The following is a 22,248-nucleotide window of genomic DNA, read 5'->3' as shown; positions in this document are numbered from 1 at the left end:
CGTCCCGCATGCGCCTAGGGAGCTCGGCTGCCGGCCCGTCCCGCAGGCGCCCAGGGAGCTCGTCCCAGGGGGGCTCGTCCCGCAGGCGCCCAGGGAGTCAGATCGGCCCAGGGGGCTCGTCCTGCCGGTGCCCCTGATCTCCTCTCCAGCTGGCTTCCGCTGCTCTAGTAGCCAGCGCCTGATCCCGATCTGGTTGTTCTCGTCGGATCCAAAAAAAATGTCTGCTTCATCGGGTTATGTTGCTGTCCCTCGCTGTCCGGTGATCTTTGATGGTTCTAACTACACCGAGTTCACTGGCTTCATGCGCATTCACATGTGTGGCATCCGTCTTTGGGGTGTTCTTTCTGGCGAGGTCTGTTGTCCGCCACGTCCAGTTCCTCCGGTGGCCCCTACTCTGCCGACTCCATCGGTTCTTCCTACGGATGCTAATCAGGCCGCCAAGGATGCGGCTAAGGTTGCTGATGAGGCTGCTGATCGTGCTTATGATGAGAGGGTTTTGGCTTATGAGGAGGCTCTTCAGTTGTATCATGGTGCTCTGTCTGCTTACACCCAGTGGCTTGATGATGATGCTCGTGCTGCAGCTGTTCTCACTGCTAGTGTTCTGCCTCAGTTTGCTTCTGAATTTCTGGGTCTTCCTACTGTCTTTGAGATGTGGACCCGTCTTCGTGAGCAATATCAGCCCTCTGGTGATGCCTTATACCTCTCTATGATCCGTCAGGAGCATGCTCTTCAGCAGGGTGACTCTATTGTTGATGACTTCTATGCACAGAGTTCTGCTATCTGGCGCCAGCTTGATTCTCTCCGTAGTACTGGGTGTCGTACCTGCCCCTGTTGCCAGGCTGTCCAGGCCAATTTGGAGTTTCATCGCGTCTATGAGTTCCTGTCTCGGCTCCGTAAGGAGTTTGAGCCCCGGCGTGCTCAGTTGTTTGCTCATGGCCGTATTTCTCTCATGGAGGCGCTTTCTGAGATTCGTGCTGAGGAGACTCGCTTATGTGGTGCTGGTTTGCTGGAGGTTCCCTCTGTGCTTGCTACTCGTGCTCCTACGCCACCTGCTCCATCGACCACTTCTCGCTCGAGTGCTCCGCCGCTCTTGCCCACTCCTTCTGGAGGCTCAGGTCGCCCCCGTCCACATTGCGCCTATTGCAACAATGATGGTCATCTTGAGTCTCAGTGCTACACGAAGAAGAAACACCTGCGCAAGGCTCGATCATCATCTTCAGGGACTTCGTCATCTACCTCGACAGCTTCAGCCATTGCTTTGACTGAGCAGGATATTCTGAGACTTAAGCGTCTGCTCGCGGCTTCAGGTTCTTCCTCGACGGGTACTGCCGGTTCTGTGACTGATGCTTCCCGCACTGAGCAATCACCCTCTACACAGTCAGGTACATCCCCATGGGTTCTGGACTCTGGAGCTTCTTTTCATATGTCTTCTCATTCTTCCACTTTGTCCTCTCTTCGATCACTGGATTCTCCTATTCATGTCTTCACTGCGGATGGTACTCCCCTTTCTGTTGATAGTAGAGGCAATCTTACCACTCCTTCTTATTCTGTTCCTGATGTTGCTCATGTTCCTCGACTTACCATGAATTTGTTTTCTGCTGGTCAACTTACAGATTCTGGTTGTCGCGTCATCCTCGACGTTGACTCTTGTTCTATCCAGGACCGTCACACGCACACTCTGGTTGGGGCTGGCCCTCGCCGCCGTGATTCTCAGGGTCTTTGGGAGTTGGACTGGCTTCATGTTCCTTCTGCTGCCACCACCATCGCCTGTTCTTCCGCTTCTGTTGCCTCCGTCACTGGTTCCTTCCAGCAGTGGCATCATCGACTTGGTCATCTGTGTGGTTCTCGGTTGTCTTCTTTAGTTCGTCGAGGCCTTCTGGGGTCTGTCTCAGGAGATGTCTCTTTAGAGTGTCAGGGTTGTCGTCTTGGCAAGCAGATTCAGTTACCATATTCACATAGTGAGTCAGTGTCTAAGCGTCCTTTCGATTTAGTCCATTCTGATGTATGGGGTCCGGCCCCTTTCGCTTCGAAAGGTGGTCATAAATACTATATTATTTTCATAGATGATTTCTCTCGTTACACATGGCTTTATTTCATGACTTCTCGTTCTGAGGTGTTGTCTATTTATAAGCGTTTTGCTGCCATGGTTCATACTCAGTTCTCTTCACCCATTCGTGTTTTTCGTGCTGACTCCGCTGGCGAGTATATCTCTAAGATGTTGCGTGGTGTTCTTGCTGAGCACGGGACTCTCTCTCAATTCTCTTGTCCTGGTGCTCATGCTCAGAATGGTGTGGCTGAGCGAAAGCATCGACATCTTCTTGAGACGGCTCGTGCATTGATGATTGCTGCCTCTCTCCCGCCTCATTTTTGGGCTGAGGCCGTCTCCACATTCACCTATCTTATCAATATACAGCCTTCCGCTGCTCTACAGGGTGGTGTTCCTTTCGAGCGACTTTTTGATCGTTCTCCCGATTATTCGATGCTTCGCTCGTTTGGTTGTGTTTGCTATGTTCTTCTTGCCCCTCGCGAACGCACCAAACTGACCGCTAAGTCTGTTGAGTGTGTCTTCTTAGGCTACAGTGATGAGCATAAGGGCTATCGTTGTTGGGATCCTATTGGTCATCGGATGCGTATCTCTCGAGATGTGACTTTTGAAGAGTCTCGTCCCTTCTACCCACGCCCATCTTCCTCGACTTTTTCAGTGCAGGATATCTCTTTCCTCACTTTTCCTGACTCACTTATCACCCCCGCTGACACTGTACCTCTCCATTCCACTTCCTCTCCTTCTCCACATCTAGTTGACTTGCAGCCACCATCCTCCCCGGTCTCCCCGCCTAGCATGTCACAGGGTTCTCCACCTTCATCTCCGGTGACTTCCTCCCCGGTCTCCTCTCCCAGTCTGTCACCGGATTCTACACCTTCATCTCCGGTGACTTCTTTGTCGCCACCCCCTGATTCTACCTTGCCGATTCCTCCTTCTATTATTCCATCTCTTCCTCAGCATTACACTCGTCGTCCACGACCAGTCGATGCCTCTGTGGATGGGTCGTCATCTTCCTCTCAGCCTACTTATGGCTTGCGTTCTCGTCCTCGTCCGCCTGTTGATCGCTTTGGATTTCCCACCGCTGGTGCTGCTGTTCTTGAGCCAACTTCTTACCGTCAGGCTGTTGTTCATCCTGAATGGTAGTTTGCGATGGCAGAGGAGATTGCTGCTCTTGAACGCACTGGTACCTGGGATCTTGTTTCTCTTCCTCCCGGAGTCCGTCCGATCACTTGTAAGTGGGTCTACAAGGTTAAGACTTGCTCCGATGGTTCTCTTGAGTGTCACAAAGCTCGTCTTGTGGCTCGTGGTTTTCAGCAGGAGCATGGTCGTGATTATGACGAGACTTTTGCTCCTGTGGCTCATATGACCACTGTTCGTACACTTCTTGACGTTGCCTCTGCACGCCACTGGTCTATATCTCAGCTTGATGTTAAGAATGCCTTTCTTAATGGTGAGCTGCGTGAGGAGGTGTACATGCAGCCACCACCTGGGTATTCTGTTCCTGATGGCATGGTATGTCGTCTTCGTCGCTCTCTCTATGGCCTTAAGCAAGCCCCCCGCGCCTGGTTTGAGCGCTTTGCCTCTATGATCACTGCTGCTGGTTTTTTAGCAAGTGCTCATGATCCAGCATTGTTTATTCACCTTTCTTCTCGTGGTCAGACTCTTCTTCTTCTTTATGTTGATGACATGATCATCACGGGGGATGACCCCGAGTATATTGCCTTTGTAAAGGCCCGTCTTAGTGAGCAGTTTCTTATGTCTGATCTTGGACCCCTTCGCTACTTTCTTGGGATTGAAGTCTCTTCTACCTCTGATGGTTTTTTTATATCCTAGGAAAAGTATATCCAGGATCTTCTTGCTCGTGCTGCTCTTACTGACGAGCGCGTTGTTGAGACTCCTATGGAGCTCAATGTTCACCTCCGTGCTACTGATGGTGATCCTCTCCCTGACCCGACGCGTTATCGTCATCTTTTTGGCAGTCTTGTCTATCTAGATGTCACTCATCCGGACATCTCTTATCCGGTTCATATTCTGAGTCAGTTTGTCTCTGCCCCCACCTCGGTTCACTATAGTCATCTCCTTCGTGTTCTTCGATATCTTCGAGGCACGATCTCTCACCGTCTATTCTTTCCTCGCTCTAGTTCTTTACAGCTCCAGGCCTATTCGGATGCTACGTGGGCTAGTGATCCTTCCGATCACCGTTCACTTTCTGCTTACTGTGTTTTTCTTGGTGGTTCTCTCATTGCCTGGAAGACGAAGAAACAGCTTGCAGTTTCCCGTTCGAGTGCCGAGGCTGAGTTGCGAGCAATAGCTCTTTTGACGGCAGAGGTGACTTGGTTACGGTGGTTACTTCAGGATTTTGGTGTTTCTGTCACTACACCGACTCTGCTTTTATCTGACAGTACAGGTGCTATCAGCATTGCACGCGATCCTGTGAAGCATGAGCTCACCAAGCATATTGGTGTTGATGCTTTCTATGTGCGCGCTGCTGTGCAGGATCAGGTTATTGCTCTTCAGTATGTGCCTTCCGAGTTACAGTTGGCAGATTTCCTGACGAAGGCTCAGACTAGAGCACAACATGGCTTTTATCTCTCCAAACTCAGTGTTGTTCATCCACCATGAGTTTGAGGGGGGGGTGTTAGAGTTATAATATAAGTCATGTACCCCTTTGTATTTATCCCGTTGTATTAGGGGTTTCCTACATATGTTCCACACATGTACATGTATATATATATCGGCCTATGGCCTCATGGGAATACAAGTTGCTTATTCCTAACAAGTATAAAGCATGGTTAGCATGTGCGAATGTTCTTGCATTAATTTTCTTTCCCTACTTTTCATACAGCAAACCGATGGATCAACTGACCACAAGTTTAGCAGGTCGTATACTGCATAAATATCTAGCTTAGGAGTAGAAAGCATGCTTAGTACAACGCCTTCTAACCATGTAGTAGCAGTTCCAACTCCATGCTGTTGTTATGTACATAGATGAGAAGTTTGTTTGAGAAAGAGGAGCATGCTTTCTGCCTTTCATCTAATATTATACTCCCTCTGTTCCTAACTATAAGCCTTTTTATATTAGAGATTCCAATATGAACTACATACAGAGCAAAGTAAGTGAACCTATGCTCTGAAATACGTCTATATACATTCGTATGGAGTCCGTGTTGGAATCTCTAAAAAGCTTATATTTAGAAACGGACAGAGCATGTTTCTACTCCTTCTGTTCCTAAATATAAGACCTTTTAGAGATTCAACATAGGAGCAAAATGAGTAAATCTATACTCTAAAATATGTCTATATACATCCGTATGTAGTTCATAGTGAAATATCTAGAAGCTCTTTTATTTAGGAATGAAGGGAGTGTTTCCTATGTGGAACAAACAGTTCACACCTCTAGCTTCTACTACTTTTATCGTTTTGCACAGAAGCTTTTGTAACCATGATGCTAAAGTACCTATGATAGGTACTTTATGTGTTACCACATTAGTAGGGTGATTTCAATAAAAGCACCAGAATTTATATTCTTCCACATTAAGCCAATATTCAGTAACAGAGTTCTATTTTTGTTTGCAAAACAGTTCATTCGTCGCAAAGAAAAAATCTACTTGCTGCCGAGAACCAAAGCCACAACAGATCAAGTTACTTGGTCGGAGAAAATTGTCAAGGGCTGCAACTTACACATGATTGGGAGTGGCGATCTTAGTCTATCTCACCTGAGTTATGTGTTATAAAAAATAGTATAGATGTAGAATAACCTAGATTTTGCATCTCAACTATCTGCCCCATAATATAATATGTTATTACATCCAATATATGAGCATAACGGATGTAATAACATCTTATATTATGGATGGAGGAAATACTTTTTTTGAGCTGGTGTTACTATTATAGTACTTTGTAGTGCTTATAATTAACGAGTGATATATTGTGGGATGTACTACTATTGGTGTGACCAAGGATAACATCTTATAAGATATCGAGGATTGTCACTTCAAAGCTTCTTCAAAATCCGTCTGCTTATTTCATTTTTGTGGAATTCAATTATAATAAAAAAGCTATTCTTTGATATAAAATAGTATTGAAGACATATATGGGGCAGAAAAATTCATACTAATGTATATATTGTTAGCTACATCTGTTCGCATATGGATCATTACAAAAAAATACATCAAACCTTATATATACTGCTTAGCACCAACCAAATAACATCCTAAAGTATGTATTCGAACTTTAGTTATGTTTGACTAATTGACAAAAGTTGTTCTGATCTGCTAGGTCAAAGTAGAACTTCAAACTACATTTAGTTTATAAAGTATTAGTAATATATACATAAAAGTAGTGGACCAAGCTACACCTTCAGCACTACATCCGTATCCAAAACTAAAACAACAGCGTGTTTTAGAACGGAGGACCTTAACCTATTTCGTCCTACCGGTGACCATGAACAATATTCAAAATTTTGAGTACAATTCTCCAAAGCATATGTTTAACATAGGATATAGTTGCAATACTTATATATTAAGTGTATTATGAAACTAGCCCGTGCGAACGCACGAGTTGACGACTAGTTATATTAATATATTATACCTATATTTCCAATTATATATATATACATTTGGGCTATTCTGTTACGCGTAACAGAATATTATTCTGTTACCCTTTTTGAACTGACGTGGTTCACAATTTGGACTGACGTGTTTTTCAACAAGAACTGATCTTCCTGCGTGCACGACGGACGGAAACAGGGGATGCAACGTGGAGCTTCCGGTCATTCCCCGGCGCGATGCTGCGGGCCATTCGTTGCTAGAGGAGACATGTAAGGGGTTCCGCACATCTGCGCGCTCAGCTGGATGAGTTTTGCGATCTGTAGTCACCGGAGGTGACGACGTGGGCATTTTGGCGGTGGACCTGATTTTGGGCGTCGGTGTTTACTGTGGTGTTCGTGGGCCTCAATTTACGTCGTGTTTGTCGTTTTTGATGTGACAATTATCGGTATGTTATAGTTCTTTGAGATTTTTTTCATCTGTAATTTATGATTACAAGTTTTTGTGTTCTTGGTCGTTTTCCACGCCCGCCGTGGAAATCTATTCTTCTTTTTCTATTGTTTTACTTTCAAATTGGTGTTGCAGGGAGAGATATAAGGACTGTATGAAAAGATTTGCGTTGTCAATTTTGCTTTTTTGAGTTGTTTCTACCCCGGATTCCCATGTTGTTTTGTCGTTGGCGGAGGTTGTGTATGGCGGCTGACTGAAAGAGTTGTGTTTTCTGAAGTTTGTTCTGCAAGTGGTGGGTTCATATTTGTTTTATTCGGTGAACTTGTAGTGTTCACATAGTTGAACTGATTGATTGTTCTTGTACTTTTTTTGCTAATTATGATGTTGTTGCAGATGTTGGAGTGCCGGTGCCTCCTGATTCTGACAAATCAGAACGCTTTCAAGATCTTGTGAATGTTATTTTTGACATACCAAATCCTCTAGAAGAACTTGTGAATGTTGCTGGTGTTTCCCTTATATTTGCTCTATTTTTATCAGCCTTTAATACATATATATGCTTAGTTACATCAGTTGTTCCGTTTTGTTTTGTGTCTGATGCAATGCGCTTTATTTATCTTTTGTGTCTGCAATGTTAATTGTGTTTTAATTTTTTTATGTGCATGGTTATGTTATTGGTTTATGCAGTTAATGACAGCCATGGTGTTCCAGAGGACATTGCTGATGTTGTTAAAGATATTAATAATGGAATGTATTCACTTAACGTTGATGATGGTGATGGCAGCTTGCAGTTGTCTGTTACTCAGTCTCAAAGTGTTGATGGCACTGAGCCTGTTACCCAAGCTGAGGATGTTCCTATGCAGTTACAGCTCGAGGATGAAAGGATAAGAAAGAAGAAGTATGAATTCCAGAAGAGAAAGGAATTGGAACAGCGTCAAAAGGCTGCCTGTGTGCCAGAAAGTGATGTTGATGTTGCTCAAGCTCCTAAATGTGTAGGCGACGAAGGTGGTGACGTGGGTTTTTCAACTGTTCATGTCGGATCTCATGGAAGTGACATGCCTGTGAAGACAAACTTGATGCAAACTCGTTTGACGCAAGTGTTTGATCGTGATGGAGTTAAGGTGAAGAAAGCTGTTTTGAAGAGGAAGATGTCAGATCGAAATCCTGATGGCACACAGAGGCGTAGTCCATGTGTGAAAGCTGTTTCCCAACCTGGTAATAGCAAAGCTGATGCAGATAGTTTTGCTGTGAAAATTGGTCCAAGCAAACTTGGTGGCTCCTCTGTTCGTCGGAGTCCATGAGGTTTGACAAATAAGAAGCCTTCTTCGTCTCCTCCTTCAAGAGCAGTCTTTTTTGAAAGAAAATAAGAAGCGTAAAGTTCATCCTGGAAAAGTGAACAAAGGTGTGAAGAAGCGTGCTCGTGTTGAAGCTGAAGATTCTGCATCTGAAGAAGATGATATTGAAGTTGATTCAGAAGATGAATTTGCAGTGGTATGTGTTTTGTACTGCATGTGTCTTGCTAGTTGTACTTGCAATGATTTAATTGTGTTTGGGCTGGTATGCTGGCCAGGTGAGGCTGGTCATTGTTTTGCATCTATTTTGATTGTGGTACTTATGTTGTTTTAATAGTTGAACTTGTGCAAACTTTTCTTTGTTTTACTTGCCTTCATATGCTTGTTTTGTTTCCTATATTCATTGTTTGCAGTGGTATGTGTTTTGTTGTGCATGTGACTTACTAATTGTAATTGTAATGATTTAATTTGTGTTTGCGGTGGTATGCTGGCCAGGTGAGGCTTGTCATTGTATTGATTAATTGAGGGTGGTACTGATGTTGTTTTAATAGTTGAACTTGTGCAATCTTTTTTTTACTTACATTCGTATGCTTGTTTTGTTTTCTATATTCATTGTTTGTAGTGGTTTGTGTTTTGTACTGCATGTGACTTACTAGTTGTACTTGCAATGATTTAATTGTGTTTCGGCTGCTATTGCGGCCAGGTTAGGCTGATCATTGTTTGCATCAATTGAGGGGTGGTACTGATGTTGTTTTAATAGTTGAACTTGTGCAATCTTTTCTTTTTCTTTTTACTTGCATTCATATGCTTTTGTTGTTTTCTATATTCATTTTTTAAGGTGTGGCTTTTTTGTTTCCATTTATAGCCTATTAGCGTCATGAGTCCGGTCAAGCCGGTGGGAGGCAATGCCGGAAAAATTGCCTTGGATGAAGGTGACCAACGGAAATTGAATTTAACTATGCGATGTTCGTTGAGAGAGGTTGAAGATTGTGCTAAATTGCTCGAGAGTCGGCATGTGGCTAGGGTTCATGCATCTGGTTTTGGTTCTATCTTCAGGTGGAGGGTGAAGTCTAACATTTCCCGCCCTCTGATGGGAGTTTTGTACTTGAGGATAGATTGTGATACAATGACTCTTGACATGGGTGAGGCTAATAAGAAGCTTCACATCACTAGTGATGGTATACAGCAATTATTTGGTTTCCCTCGTGGTGGTCGTTCTGCGCCAAGGCCGTCAGAGGACGGATATGATGACGCTTTGATGAAGTTAAGATCGGAGCTTGACATTAGCAGGGACAAAGATATCAAGACAAAGGATTTGAGGAATAAGCTCAAGGTGCTCATCAAGGATCCTAGCAAAGATGACCTTGCTCTGAAAGTGTTCTTCATTATTGTGTTTATGAAGGTTGTGTTGCCTGGATCTGCCCTGCGTGTTTCCAGAGAGGCCGCAATGTTTGAGGGTCTCGTCTTTGAGGACATGGCTAATATGGATTATTGCCAGCTGATGGTTGATGAGCTTAGAAGGGCTGTTGCCAAGTACCAAAGTGGTCATACCATGGGGAAGGCAATCACAGGCTGTGCCATAGGGCTTGTACTAATGTACCTTGACTGCCTTATCCGTGGCAAAACTGCGGAGCCTGACATGCGAGTCCCCCGCATATGTTACATGGATCCTGCCAAGCTTTCTGATCTGGTTGATGCAGATTTGATAAAAAAAGGCAATGCAGATCCAAAGACTTGGGTGTTTGGGAAGCTTCCGGTGAGTTTTGTTTGTTTTGTCTCTTGCAGACCTTTTTTTATTTTTAGGTATAGCTATTTTTTGCTGTAGTGGACATGTGTACTGTAGAGTTGTCTGTTTATATTTTGTATGGTTTAGGTATGGATTTTTAGTACTGTTGCTTCGTGTTTGGTTGAACTGAATAACTTTGTTCAACTGGCATGTTAGTAAATACTAACAAATTGGCAATGACAGTTAAAGTTTTATTAGTGATGTTGATTTTAAATCTATTAATATCATGATTTATTTTTCCCTATGTGTTGCGTTGATTGATTAACTATTTTTCCCTTTTGTTTGTAGTGGAAAACTCAAGAGGAGGTTGTTTTTTTCCGAGTGTATAAACGGCCAGTCCTGGAGGTGCCATCGTCTCAGGTTCCGAAGTTTTCATCTCTGCCGATGAGTTGAGGGATGGCCGTGGTGTTGAGGGTGCTGGTTATGCCCCGTGGCCCTAGTAATACTAGTGCTTCACAGAGGCAGGGTTTTGGTATTGATGTTGCTGTTTCAGTGTTGGAGCGCGCTGAGCATATCTTAAGTAATGTGTGTTCTAAGCTGCAAAAGGTCCCAACGATAGTTGAGCGTTTGAGCTATATCAATGGTATCCTTCCCAAAGGTCATCAATTTAACGCTGAGGGATCTGTTGACTACATTGAGATGGAGAGAATTTTAATCGGTGATATGCGCGACGGTGCCGCTAATCTAGTTCAGAGCTCGGTTCGCCTGTTGAACAACATGAAGCGTTTCAGAACTATGCAAAACTCTCGCTGCAAGCCATATGAAGAAAGTGCAAATGTTGTTATCAAGCAGTTTGAGCAGGATGAGGCTGCTGCCACCGACAGCAGGGCTGGTGATGGTACTGAGGCTAATGTTTTTGACCACGAAACGAATGATGTTGGCTTTGAGCGTCCTGATGTTGATGTGAGTCAGTCCTTGGTGTTTTGCAATTTTTATGTTGTTGTCCTGATGTCAGTGTTGTAGTTGAACTTCCTCATGTTCATCTATTTATTAATAATTTTCTTTCATGCAGATTGATCACGATGAGGCTGCTGGCACCGACAGCAGGGCTGATGATGGTACTGAGGCTAATGTTTCTGATCAGCGTACGAACGATGTTGGCTCGCAGCACCCTGTTGTTGATGTGAGTCAGTCCTCATTGTTTGTATGTTTTTACTATGTTGTTCTGCTGTCAGTATTGTAGTTGAACTTCCTGATCTACATCTGTTTATTAATTTTTCTTTTCATGCAGGAGACTAGTCATAATGTTGAGGCTGCTGTTGACGGTGGAGTTAATGATCTATCCACTGATAAATGCAAGGTTATTTTTATTTTCATTGTGTTTATTGATATGTTCTTAAAATTTCATGCGCACCGATGTGTCTTGCTTGTTTATTTTTCTATCCCACACCGTTTATTGTTGCTCATAATAGCATTGTTTTTTGTCTCATTACATTTGAATCAGGGTCCTATTGTTGGCGATGAGCCTTGTTTGCCTGTTGGTGATGTCGCTTTGAATGTTAGCAGTAGCAAGTTCGATGATGTTGCTGTGAATGCTTCCAATGTTTATTTTTCTGTGCACCTATTGGTAGCTTATTTTTTATTGTTAGTTTTGTTCATATTATTTACTTTTTTCTGAATTTTTATTTTCATCAGATTACTATTGTTGAGCGTGAGGTTGTCCTTAGTGGTGGAGATGATGCTCATGATGTTCCATTGAGTAGTGGGTGCAATGTTGGTACCAAAGTTGCTGATGAGGATGCTGGTGCTGCCAGCATACTTGATGCCAAATCGCCTGGTGTTGGTATTGCTGGGAATGAAAATGTTTCTGGTTGTGAAGATTTGCCGCTGGAGAATTTCCCGTCTGGAGGTCTTGATTACGGTGATGCATTGCAATATGCTTCTAGCGTGGAGGAGGTGCCATCCGAGGATGATGATTTACTTCTGTCAATTTCTTCTGACCCCTTGACGCAGGAGGCGCTCTTGTCGTCCCAGGATTTTCTTTCTACAGACCCTGAAAGCGCATCAATATTGGTGTCCTCTCAAGATGTCCCATCGTCAAACCCTGAAACTGGAGGCATAATGGTCTCATCACAGGAACTACCGTCGTTGTCAAACCTGATAGTCCAGGTAAGGACTTGTAAATGGGGTGTACTTCTCAATTTTGGCATTTTGGACATGTTCTCTTGTAGTTGTTGAACTTATTATTTTTCATCATTTTCTACAAGCAGAAAGTGGTAATGTTGTTAAGGTTGATACGTTTTTCTTCGCTGTTACGAGGTTGCGCACGAACCGTACGAAATGGTTAGTTTGGGATTTTGCCCGTACCATTTTTTGTCTCTTTTTCTTTCTCTAGTTTGATTATTGTTGTTGTTGCAGTAGTTTTAATTCATGTAATCTTTTGTGTTTTTCTAGTCACAAGCCGATGTTTCAAAATAAAGAATGTGATGCCAGTGTTGGTTCTATTGCTAAAGCGTTTGTCCCCACTGGCATGCTCAACTCAGATAGTGCTGATGTTGTTTTATATTCTCTATGTCAGAAGTACCGAGACACTGACAAGTTGATAGTTCCCAGATGGGTGACGGTCAGTATTTTGCTTTTTTTTGTAAATAGGATGATAACTTGGTTTGCCAATTTTCTAACTATTGTTGTTCTTTTTGTACAACAGACCAAGATCCGTGATGGAAATATTGATTCCAATGTGCTAAATTGGTTCACAAGATCAGGTGCTGATGGTTTTGACCAAGTAGGTGAACTTGGACTTTTTGTACTCGTTAACTAGAACTGTCATGTTTTCTTTGCAGTTTTGGGAGGTGTGGGGAATGAACTTGATCTGTGCTTCTTTTATTAAAGCTCTACTTATTGTTGCAAGGGAGTTGAACTGATATGATTGTTCCTCAATTTTGGGCGGTGGATATAATTTCTTTATGATTATTTGATTTTTTGTTTGTACTTATGAATTTCAATTTCCCTCTTTTATTTTATTGTTTGGTAAATTCATTTTTCCTCTGCGATTTTTTCCAGCTTCTTTTCCCTACATTTGATCCGCCGTCATTTGTGGCTACCATGAAGCCTAGTGAAGTATCTGGGCATTGGTGCTTGGTTGTTCTGAATTTGAAGTTCCGTCGTTTTGAGTGTCTTGATTCACTCCGTGATGAAACCTGGGGTGATGCAGTTAGATTCTTAAGGAATATGACAGCTAATATAAAGAAGCTTTGGAGGGAGTCCAGTGTAGACAGGGCCAAACCGTTCTCACCGGCGCATATTGATGGTTTCTCTTGCGAGTTTGTGCGGGTGCCTCAGTAGGAAAACACGTGAGTATCCGTTTTTAATGATTTTTGCTGGTTGTTTTTGTTGCTGGAGGATTTTGTTCCTGTATTTTTTGGATTTTGTGTTGTACCATTTTTTTTATTTTTCCTTTGTTTATAGGCATGATTGTGGATTCTCTATGCTACAAAACTGTAAGACCTATTATTGCCGGGAGGATGGTGTAATTGAAATGGCCGATTACAGCCATGAAGACATTTTCGACATTAGGAAGACTTTGTTGTATACCTGCGCAACTAGCGATGTGTTTGATGTTGACTTCCGGGGTTTGTTTGGCATCGAACCCTGTACGTGTGCATGGACTTTTGTAATTTTTTTGCAGCTTGTACTTCTCTATTAGTACTTTCATGAAATATGTATTTGAACTTACGCTTTGTGCGTTCTTCTTTTTTTTCAGGTGAGTGGCTGGATCTTGGTGAGCCTGACTACAGGTTCTTTGGTAGCCAGTTCTTGGAGCTCGAGTGCGTAGCTATTGATCTTAGCCAGGGGCGTTCTCCCGAAAAGACAAGATCTGGTGTTATGAAGGGGCGGTTGGGAGCTCTGAGAGGTTTTACGGCTGCTTGTGCAGATAGCCCTACTACACCCAAGAATCCCATTGTGGAATTGATAGACAGTGATGATGATGTGTTTGACAAGATTGCTGGCGTTGGAAGAGTCACGAGGAGCGCTGCTGCCAAAGGTTTATCTCCCCTTGCTGGAATAGTGGCTCGTAGAGCTGGTGGTGCTAGGAAAGATCCCGCTTTGGATTCTGGCAATGTTGTAAGCATGAAGCGTGCGCCCAGAGCTCCTATAAATTTTTGCTCCCCTGTGCAGCAGCTTCACCCTTATAAATTCCCTCACCTGGACAAGGCTCGCAGGTTGTATAATCTGTTGCTTAGTAATGAATGGCGTGAGAAGTATGGCGAGTGAGTATCTCTCATTATTTTTTCCTCTTCCTTTTCTTCTGTTGTTTGTAACTGCTAGATAAATATGGCCTGAACTGTTCCTTTTATACAACTCGAACTGCTATGAATGCCTTATCTTGCTTCTCCTTCTTTTTGTTCTTGTGTGTGCTGCAGGAATACATTCTCAATGATACCTCAGCCTGATGGAAACGTAACTAACTTCACTGGGAATCGCATCTGGGAAGTTTTTTCACCTGGGCAAATGATGGAGGGTGATGTAATTGACTTCCTCATTGATGATTGGAAGCAAGATCCCGATAGAAATGCTGATTTCGCATCTGGAAAAAGGATATTGCTGAGTCCATATTTCATCACGGTAATCAATCAGATCGGTTTCTTTATGTTGAACAAGACTGTCTATTGTTTTTACGATTTTTAATAATACTTTGCTTGTTGATTCTTTTTCCGTTGTCTATTTTCTATTTTGGCTTTTTGCAGGTTGTGCTTGCTGTTTGTTTTACGAGGATGAAAATAAAGTGTTTAATGTGGAGAGTGCAGCGAGAGATTTCAAGAGCTATGTTAAAGCTAATGAAGACTTGCTCAGTGCCGACCTTGTGAGATCTACTAGCTGATTTTTGGTTTTTATTTGTTTGTTGTGATGCTGGTTTTTACTTTGAATATTTAACATCTCTTTTTTGGTCATTTGTTTTTAGATCATGATGCCTCTATTCAAGCCTATGGTTTTATCAAAGGATAGGAAAGTGAGCCACTATTCCTTATATGTCATGAATCGGTACCGAAGTAGCGTTGACATCCTTGACTCTTTACCTTATCTGAAGAACCACCGTCCTTCGAAGAACACCTATCACAAAGACTGCGAGAAGATTGTGAGTGACATTTATTATCTGTACTGGATTAATATTTCTGCATCTTTGTTTCTGCTGTTTCTAAGACCTAAAACTGTGTGGGTTGTTTTGTTTTTTTTACAGATTTCTAGATTGGTCAAAGTAATGAAGGCTGTGTATGGTGATGCTCAGTACAATGCGAGCAAGCAGCCCAATTGGGAGCTGTTTGCAAAGAAACCAACGTTTTTCAAGGTTCCACTTCAAGGGCCGAATGAATGTGGCCATTATACTCTGAAGTATGCGGGGTGCTATGATGGTGAAAAGATCGTTGAGAACATTCGAGATAATGACGTGGGTTTCTTGTTGAGCTTTTCACTTTCTGTTTTTGGCTTATTGTGCATCCTTTTTTTTATGTGTCATGAGTTTTTATAATTTGTTTTATTGTTTTGCAGCCACGCATTGTTGATTGGAACGCTGAGGATCTGTATAGAGTTGTGTTCAACTGTAATAACCATCTTATGGTGACGGAGCTTCCCAAGGAGGATCAGGCTTTGGCTCCTGATGCATATGATAAATGGTCATCATTTGCATAGTGAATTGGATAGTTGTGTGATATATCTCTTGAAAACATTGTAGGCTCTATTTTGTAGTGTTTGATGTCTTGTCGAGTACTATGTAATAACTAGTATATTTTGTGTTGTGTTTTAAGTGTGGCACAATGTTTCATCGGGAATTCGTTTTGGTTAAGTTTTTTTTTGTACTGAAGACTTATATAGTAGTTGAACTGAAAACAATTTTTTTCCAAGTGTATTTTCGAGTTGTTGCTCAGAAAGTGAGATTTATTTTATTTTTATGTGATTCCATCCTAACTTGGACCTTTATAGTTTCTATACTCTCATTTTCTTGTACTTATGATATAGTTCTGTTAGTACTGATTTGAAGTCTCATTCAGCGTAAGGCTTTCAAAATTTTAGTGCCAAATTTCTTTTTGAACTTCTTGAACTTTAGTAGTTGAACTTCATAGTAAGAGTTAAAGTACTGGTTTAAATTAGCTACGTTTAAGAGATATTCCTATTAAGTTCAAAACTATTTCTTTCTCAATGCATTAATTGGTATCATCATAGCACTTACCGAATAAACTTAGTTGTACTGAGATTCCAATTGTGCTAGTACCTTTGATTAATTATTTATTGTTTGTGTTGTTTGATGCTAGTATGTCTTCTGTTGTGTTTCTTGTGATTTTTTTCTTTTCTCGAACTTATATTTTTTTGATTTAGTTTTTGGCCTTCTTTTTTCTAGGCTGTGGTTCTTCTCCAGGCAATTTTTGGTATAATCCTAGCACTTGCTGTATAGACTAAGTTGTACTGAGATTTCAGTTGTATTGCCACTGTTAATTCTTAGTATGTCACTGTTTTAAGGAATGCGAACTGAAGCTTCCCGTTCCTTTTTATATATTTGTACAATGAACGTACCGTGTGTTCAACTGTACCAGAACTTTTCAGTCCTAGGATGCTAGTGACTAGGAAATACGTACTGGTGTTTCTTTGCTTTTCCTGATGCAGTACTTAGTGAATTTCTAACTACTTTTTACCATGATGCTTTTTAGTACTGAATGTTGTCCTCGGCTGAAACTTAGTCTTTTTAGTGTTCGTCTAAAACTAAAAACTGATTTTTTTTAGCGTGATAGTACTACCGTTCATGTCTAAGCTATACTGAGCGTCGAATGCTACTATTTCCTTTTGTCCTTAGTTAGTCTGCCACTTTTTTTTTGTTTTTGCGAAAATATTCATGTGTTATTTTTTTCTCCATGACTAGTGCTGCGTGGCAGCCATCAAGTTTCAACTTCAACCTACTTCAACTTCAAATGATGGATGAACAAAATAGGAAGCTAGCAAACTTGTTGGACGACATAAGAAAATGATGTACTTGATAGACATAGGCAAACTTGTTCAAACCCTGACACACATAGCATAAGGTAGCTGGTTCAACATAACGAAAGCAAACTACAAATCTGAAACAACAATACTAAGGACACACACAGCATAAGGTAGCTAGTTCAACATAACAAATGCAGACTTTCATGCATCTTCATCCGCATAGTTGCAGTGGTAGTAGGGGTCAGCCTCCTGCTCTTTTGAAATATCCCAACCTGTCACGATGTTGTCAATTGTCTTCCATGACTTGTACGTTGCGTACGCATCTATTCCTGCGTACGTGATGAGGTTGTCTGGTAGCGGGCTGTTCCCCCACAGTTTGTGGTCTGCCTTGTTCATCTTCTTCTTCATGCCTTCATAGAATGGGTGGATGACGCCACCTGCAACATTGGCCAAGGAGTCGTAGTATTTTCTGGTCTTTGGATCTTTCCACTTGCGTTGCATGTCGATGAAGTTGTTGGGGTTGATTTCCAAACCAGACTCCTGCAGCATCCCCTTGTCACCTCCAATGCTGAAACCAACAAATGTGTACAATTTCTCCTCCCACAGGAAGTCTTTGAGGCACTTGGGCCTGCAAGGGGGGAGACACACATTTATAGATTAGTCTTCTTTTTTGAGGATTTAATTCTTCTGCTTTTTTGTTTTACAAGTGATAATCCATGAGGTAGATGCTTATATATTATGAGTCATGCATGAATGTAGTTCAGAAACTAGTACACAAAGTCCTGAAATTAAATTAAACTACACCGTGTTATTTTTTCTTTTTTGCTATCTTCTTTTCTTTACCAAATGCTTCACCAAATTAGAGAATCATTTTACCAGAGTCAATGATAGATGCGCTGCTTGATTCAACTTTAGTTTTCTTTCTTGTTGAATAAAAGACCTATACCAGTGCTTGATACATCTTTGTGCATTAATTCTATATCAAGTTCAAAAATTAGTTTGAGAAACATGTGCATCAAGATATGGACCTATACCACTTCACCAAAGATCTTTTAATACATCAATTTTATAAATTATACTAGTGCATCAAGATCAGAATCTATGCTAGTTCATCAAATTCAGAAATTAATTTGGTGCATAAAGTTCAGAATGCTATAAACTTTTTTTCAGATGCTAATCTGGTGAAACAATCCACTTCATAGTTTCAGAAATGCATTTAGCTTGATAAACATGTAATCGTGTATCCACTTCATAGACTATAGTAGTTAATCTAGTTGGGAAACAATTTTTAATTAAGTTTTTAGTGACTAGTACTGGTACAACAGATGAATGAACAGTAGTATGGGTTACCATTTTGTGGCTACTGCGATGTGGTACACCAAGCAGAGTTCCTTGACGCACAACTGCAGGACTGCCGCCATCTGTGGAGGTTTTTCCTCGTCGGTGTACTCCACATCAACTCCGATGAAGCTCGGATACAAGCCGCCGCCCTTCATCCTGAGCCTGCTCATCATCTCGTCGGCCTTGTCTGGTTCGCTGGTGCAGACGATCTCCAGCGTCTCCTTGCCGTGGAGCTCAACCCCTTTGAGCGTTCTGGTGTACTCGCGCTTGTCGCCGGGGACGTTAATGTCGACGAGGTTTCTCCTCTTGTCCGACGTCTCGGCATGATGATGAAGGAAATATGCCCTAGAGGCAATAATAAAGTTATTATTTATTTCCTTATATCATGATAAATGTTTATTATTCATGCTAGAATTGTATTAACCGAAAACATAATACATGTGTGAATACATAGACAAACAAAGTGTCACTAGTATGCCTCTACTTGACTAGCTCGTTAATCAAAGATGGTTATGTTTCCTAACCATGAACAAAGAGTTGTTATTTGATTAATGGGATCACATCATTAAGTGAATGATCTAATTGACATGACCCATTCCATTAGCTTAGCACTCGATCGTTTAGTATGTTGCTATTGCTTTCTTCATGACTTATACATGTTCCTATGACTATGAGATTATGCAACTCCCGTTTACCAGAGGAACACTTTGTGTGCTACCAAACGTCACAACGTAACTGGGTGATTATAAAGGAGCTCTACAGGTGTCTCCAAAGGTACATGTTGGGTTGGCGTATTTCGAGATTAGGATTTGTCACTCCGATTGTCGGAGAGTTATCTCTGGGCCCTCTCGGTAATGCACATCACTTAAGCCTTGCAAGCATTGCAACTAATGAGTCAGTTGCGGGATGATGTATTACAGAACGAGTAAAGAGACTTGCCGGTAACGAGATTGAACTAGGTATTGGAATACCGACGATCGAATCTCGGACAAGTAACATACCGATGACAAAGGGAACAACGTATGTTGTTATGCGGTCTGACCGATAAAGATATTCGTAGAATATGTAGGAGCCAATATGAGCATCCAGGTTCCGCTATTGGTTATTGACCAGGAGACATGTCTCGGTCATGTCTACATTATTCTCGAACCCGTAGGGTCCGCACGCTTAAGGTTACGATGACAGTTATATTATGAGTTTATGCATTTTGATGTACCGAAGTTTGTTCGGAGTCCCGGATGTGATCACGGACATGACGAGGAGTCTCGAAATGGTCGAGACATAAATATTGATATATTGGAAGCCTATGTTTGGATATCGGAAGTGTTCCGGGTGAAATCGGGATTTTACCGGAGTACCGGGAGGTTACCGGAACCCCCCGGGGAGCTAGATGGGCCTTAATGGGCCTTAGTGGAAAAGAGAAGTGGCAGCGCATAGTGGGCCGCGCGCCCCTCCTCTCCCTTGGTCCGAATTGGACAAGGAGAGGGGGCCGGCCCCTCTCTCTCTTTTCCCCCCTCCGCGAGTCCTATTCCAACTAGGATTGGGGGGGAATCCTACTCCCAGAGGGAGTAGGACTCTCCTGGCGCGCCCTATGTGGCTGGCCAGCCTCCCCCCTTTGGTCCTTTATATACTAAGGCAGAGGCACCCCAGAGACACACAAGTTGATCCACGTGATCTTCTACTTAGCCGTGTGCGGCGCCCCCAGCCACCATAGCCCTCGATAATATTGTAGCGGTGCTTAGGCGAAGCCCTGCAGCAGTAGTGCATCAAGATCGTCACCACGCCGTCGTGCTGACGGAACTCTTCCCCGACACTCTGCTGGATCGGAGTCCGGGGATCATCATCGAGCTGAACGTGTGCTAGAACTCGGAGGTGTCGTAGTTTCGGTGCTTGATCGGTCGGGTTGTGAAGACGTACGACTACATCAACCAAACGCTTCCGTTGTCAATCTACCAAGGGTACGTAGATCACACTCTCCCCTCGTTGCTATGCATCACCATGATCTTGCGTGTGCGTAGGAAAATTTTTGAAATTAATACGTTCCCCATCAGTGGCATCCGAGCCTAGGTTTTATATGTTGATGTTATATGCACGAGTAAAACACAAGTGAGTTGTGGGCGATATAAGTCATACTGCTTACCAGCATGTCATACTTTGCACAGAGGTGGCTTGCGGGTGACAGTTTCTCCAACTTTAGTTGAATCGAGTGTGGCTACGCCCGGTCCTTGCGAAGGTTAAAACAGCACCAACTTGACAAACTATCATTGTGGTTTTTATGCGTAGGTAAGATTAGTTCTTGCTTAAGCCCATAGCAGCCACGTAAAACTTGCAACAACAAAGTAGAGGACGTCTAACTTGTTTTTGCAGGGCATGTTGTGATGTGATATGGTCAAGACATGATGCTGATTTTTATTGTATGAGATGATCATGTTTTGTAACCGAGTTATCGGCAACTGGCAGGAGCCATATGGTTGTCGTTTTATTGTATGCAATGCAATCGCGATGTAATGCTTTACTTTATCACTAAGCGGTAGCGATAGTCGTGGAAGCACAAGCTTGGCGAGACGACAACGATGCTACGATGGAGATCAAGGTGCCGCGCCGGTGACGATGGTGATCACGACGGTGCTTCGGAGATGGAGATCACAAGCACAACATGATGATGGCCATATCATATCACTTATATTGATTGCATATGATGTTTATCTTTTATGCATCTTATCTTGCTTTGATTGACGGTAGCATTATAAGATGATCTCTCACTAAATTATCAAGAAGTGTTCTCCCTGAGTATGCACCGTTGCGAAAGTTCTTCGTGCTGAGACACCACGTGATGATCGGGTGTGATAGGCTCTACGTTCAAATACAACGGGTGCAAAACAGTTGCACACGCGGAATACTCAGGTTATACTTGACGAGCCAAGCATATACAGATATGGCCTCGGAACACGGAGACCGAAAGGTCGAGCGTGAATCATATAGTAGATATGATCAACATAGTGATGTTCACCAATGAAACTACTCCATCTCACGTGATGATCGGACATGGTTTAGTTGATTTGGATCACGTAATCACTTAGAGGATTAGAGGGATGTCTATCTAAGTGGGAGTTCTTTAAGTAAAATTAACTGAACTTAAATTTATCATGAAACTTAGTACCTGATAAGTATCTTGCTTGTTTATGCTTGTTTGTAGATAGATGGCTCGTGTTGTTGTTCCGTTGAATTTTAATGCGTTCCTTGAGAAAGCAAAGTTGAAAGATGATGGTAGCAATTACACGGACTGGGTCCGTAACTTGAGGATTATCCTTATTGATGCACAGAAGAATTACGTCTTGGAAGCACCGCTGGATGCCAGGCCTGCTGCTAGAGCAACGCCGGATGTTATGAATGTTTGGCAGAGCAAAGCTGATGACTACTCAATAGTTCAGTGTGCCATGCTTTACGGCTTAGAATCGGGACTTCAACGATGTTTTGAACGTCATGGAGCATATGAGATGTTCCAGGAGTTGAAGTTAATATTTCAAGCAAATGCCCGGATTGAGAGATATGAAGTCTCCAATAAGTTCTATAGCTGCAAGATGGAGGAGAACAGTTCTGTTAGTGAGCATATACTCAAAATGTCTGGGTATAATAATCACTTGATTCAATTGGGAGTTAATCTTCCAGATGATTGCGTCATTGACAGAATTCTCCAATCACTGCCACCAAGCTACAAGAGCTTCGTGATGAACTATAATATGCAAGGGATGAATAAGACTATTCCCGATCTCTTCGTGATGCTGAAAGCTGCGGAGGTAGAAATCAAGAAGGAGCATCAAGTGTTGATGGTCAACAAGACCACTAGTTTCAAGAAAAAGGGCAAAGGGAAGAAGAAGG

The 22,248-nt window shown here is 42.4% G+C and overlaps 1 protein-coding gene across 1 annotated transcript; it reads left to right on the top strand.

Moving 5' to 3' along the window:
- The first annotated feature begins 217 nt into the window (after positions 1 to 217).
- LOC125507115 lies at positions 218 to 2,091 on the top strand. The gene is made up of 2 exons (XM_048671804.1): positions 218 to 1,382; positions 1,661 to 2,091. The coding sequence occupies exons 1-2, from the start codon at positions 218 to 220 to the stop codon at positions 1,705 to 1,707; spliced, it is 1,212 nt and encodes a 403-aa protein (XP_048527761.1). The 3' UTR covers positions 1,708 to 2,091.
- The last annotated feature ends 20,157 nt before the right edge of the window (positions 2,092 to 22,248 follow it).

This window comes from Triticum urartu, chromosome 5, assembly GCF_003073215.2.
Source record: "Triticum urartu cultivar G1812 chromosome 5, Tu2.1, whole genome shotgun sequence".
Taxonomy (NCBI): Eukaryota; Viridiplantae; Streptophyta; class Magnoliopsida; order Poales; family Poaceae; genus Triticum; species Triticum urartu.
Note: the sequence above shows the minus strand (reverse complement) of the source record. Positions and strands in the feature narration are given on the sequence as shown.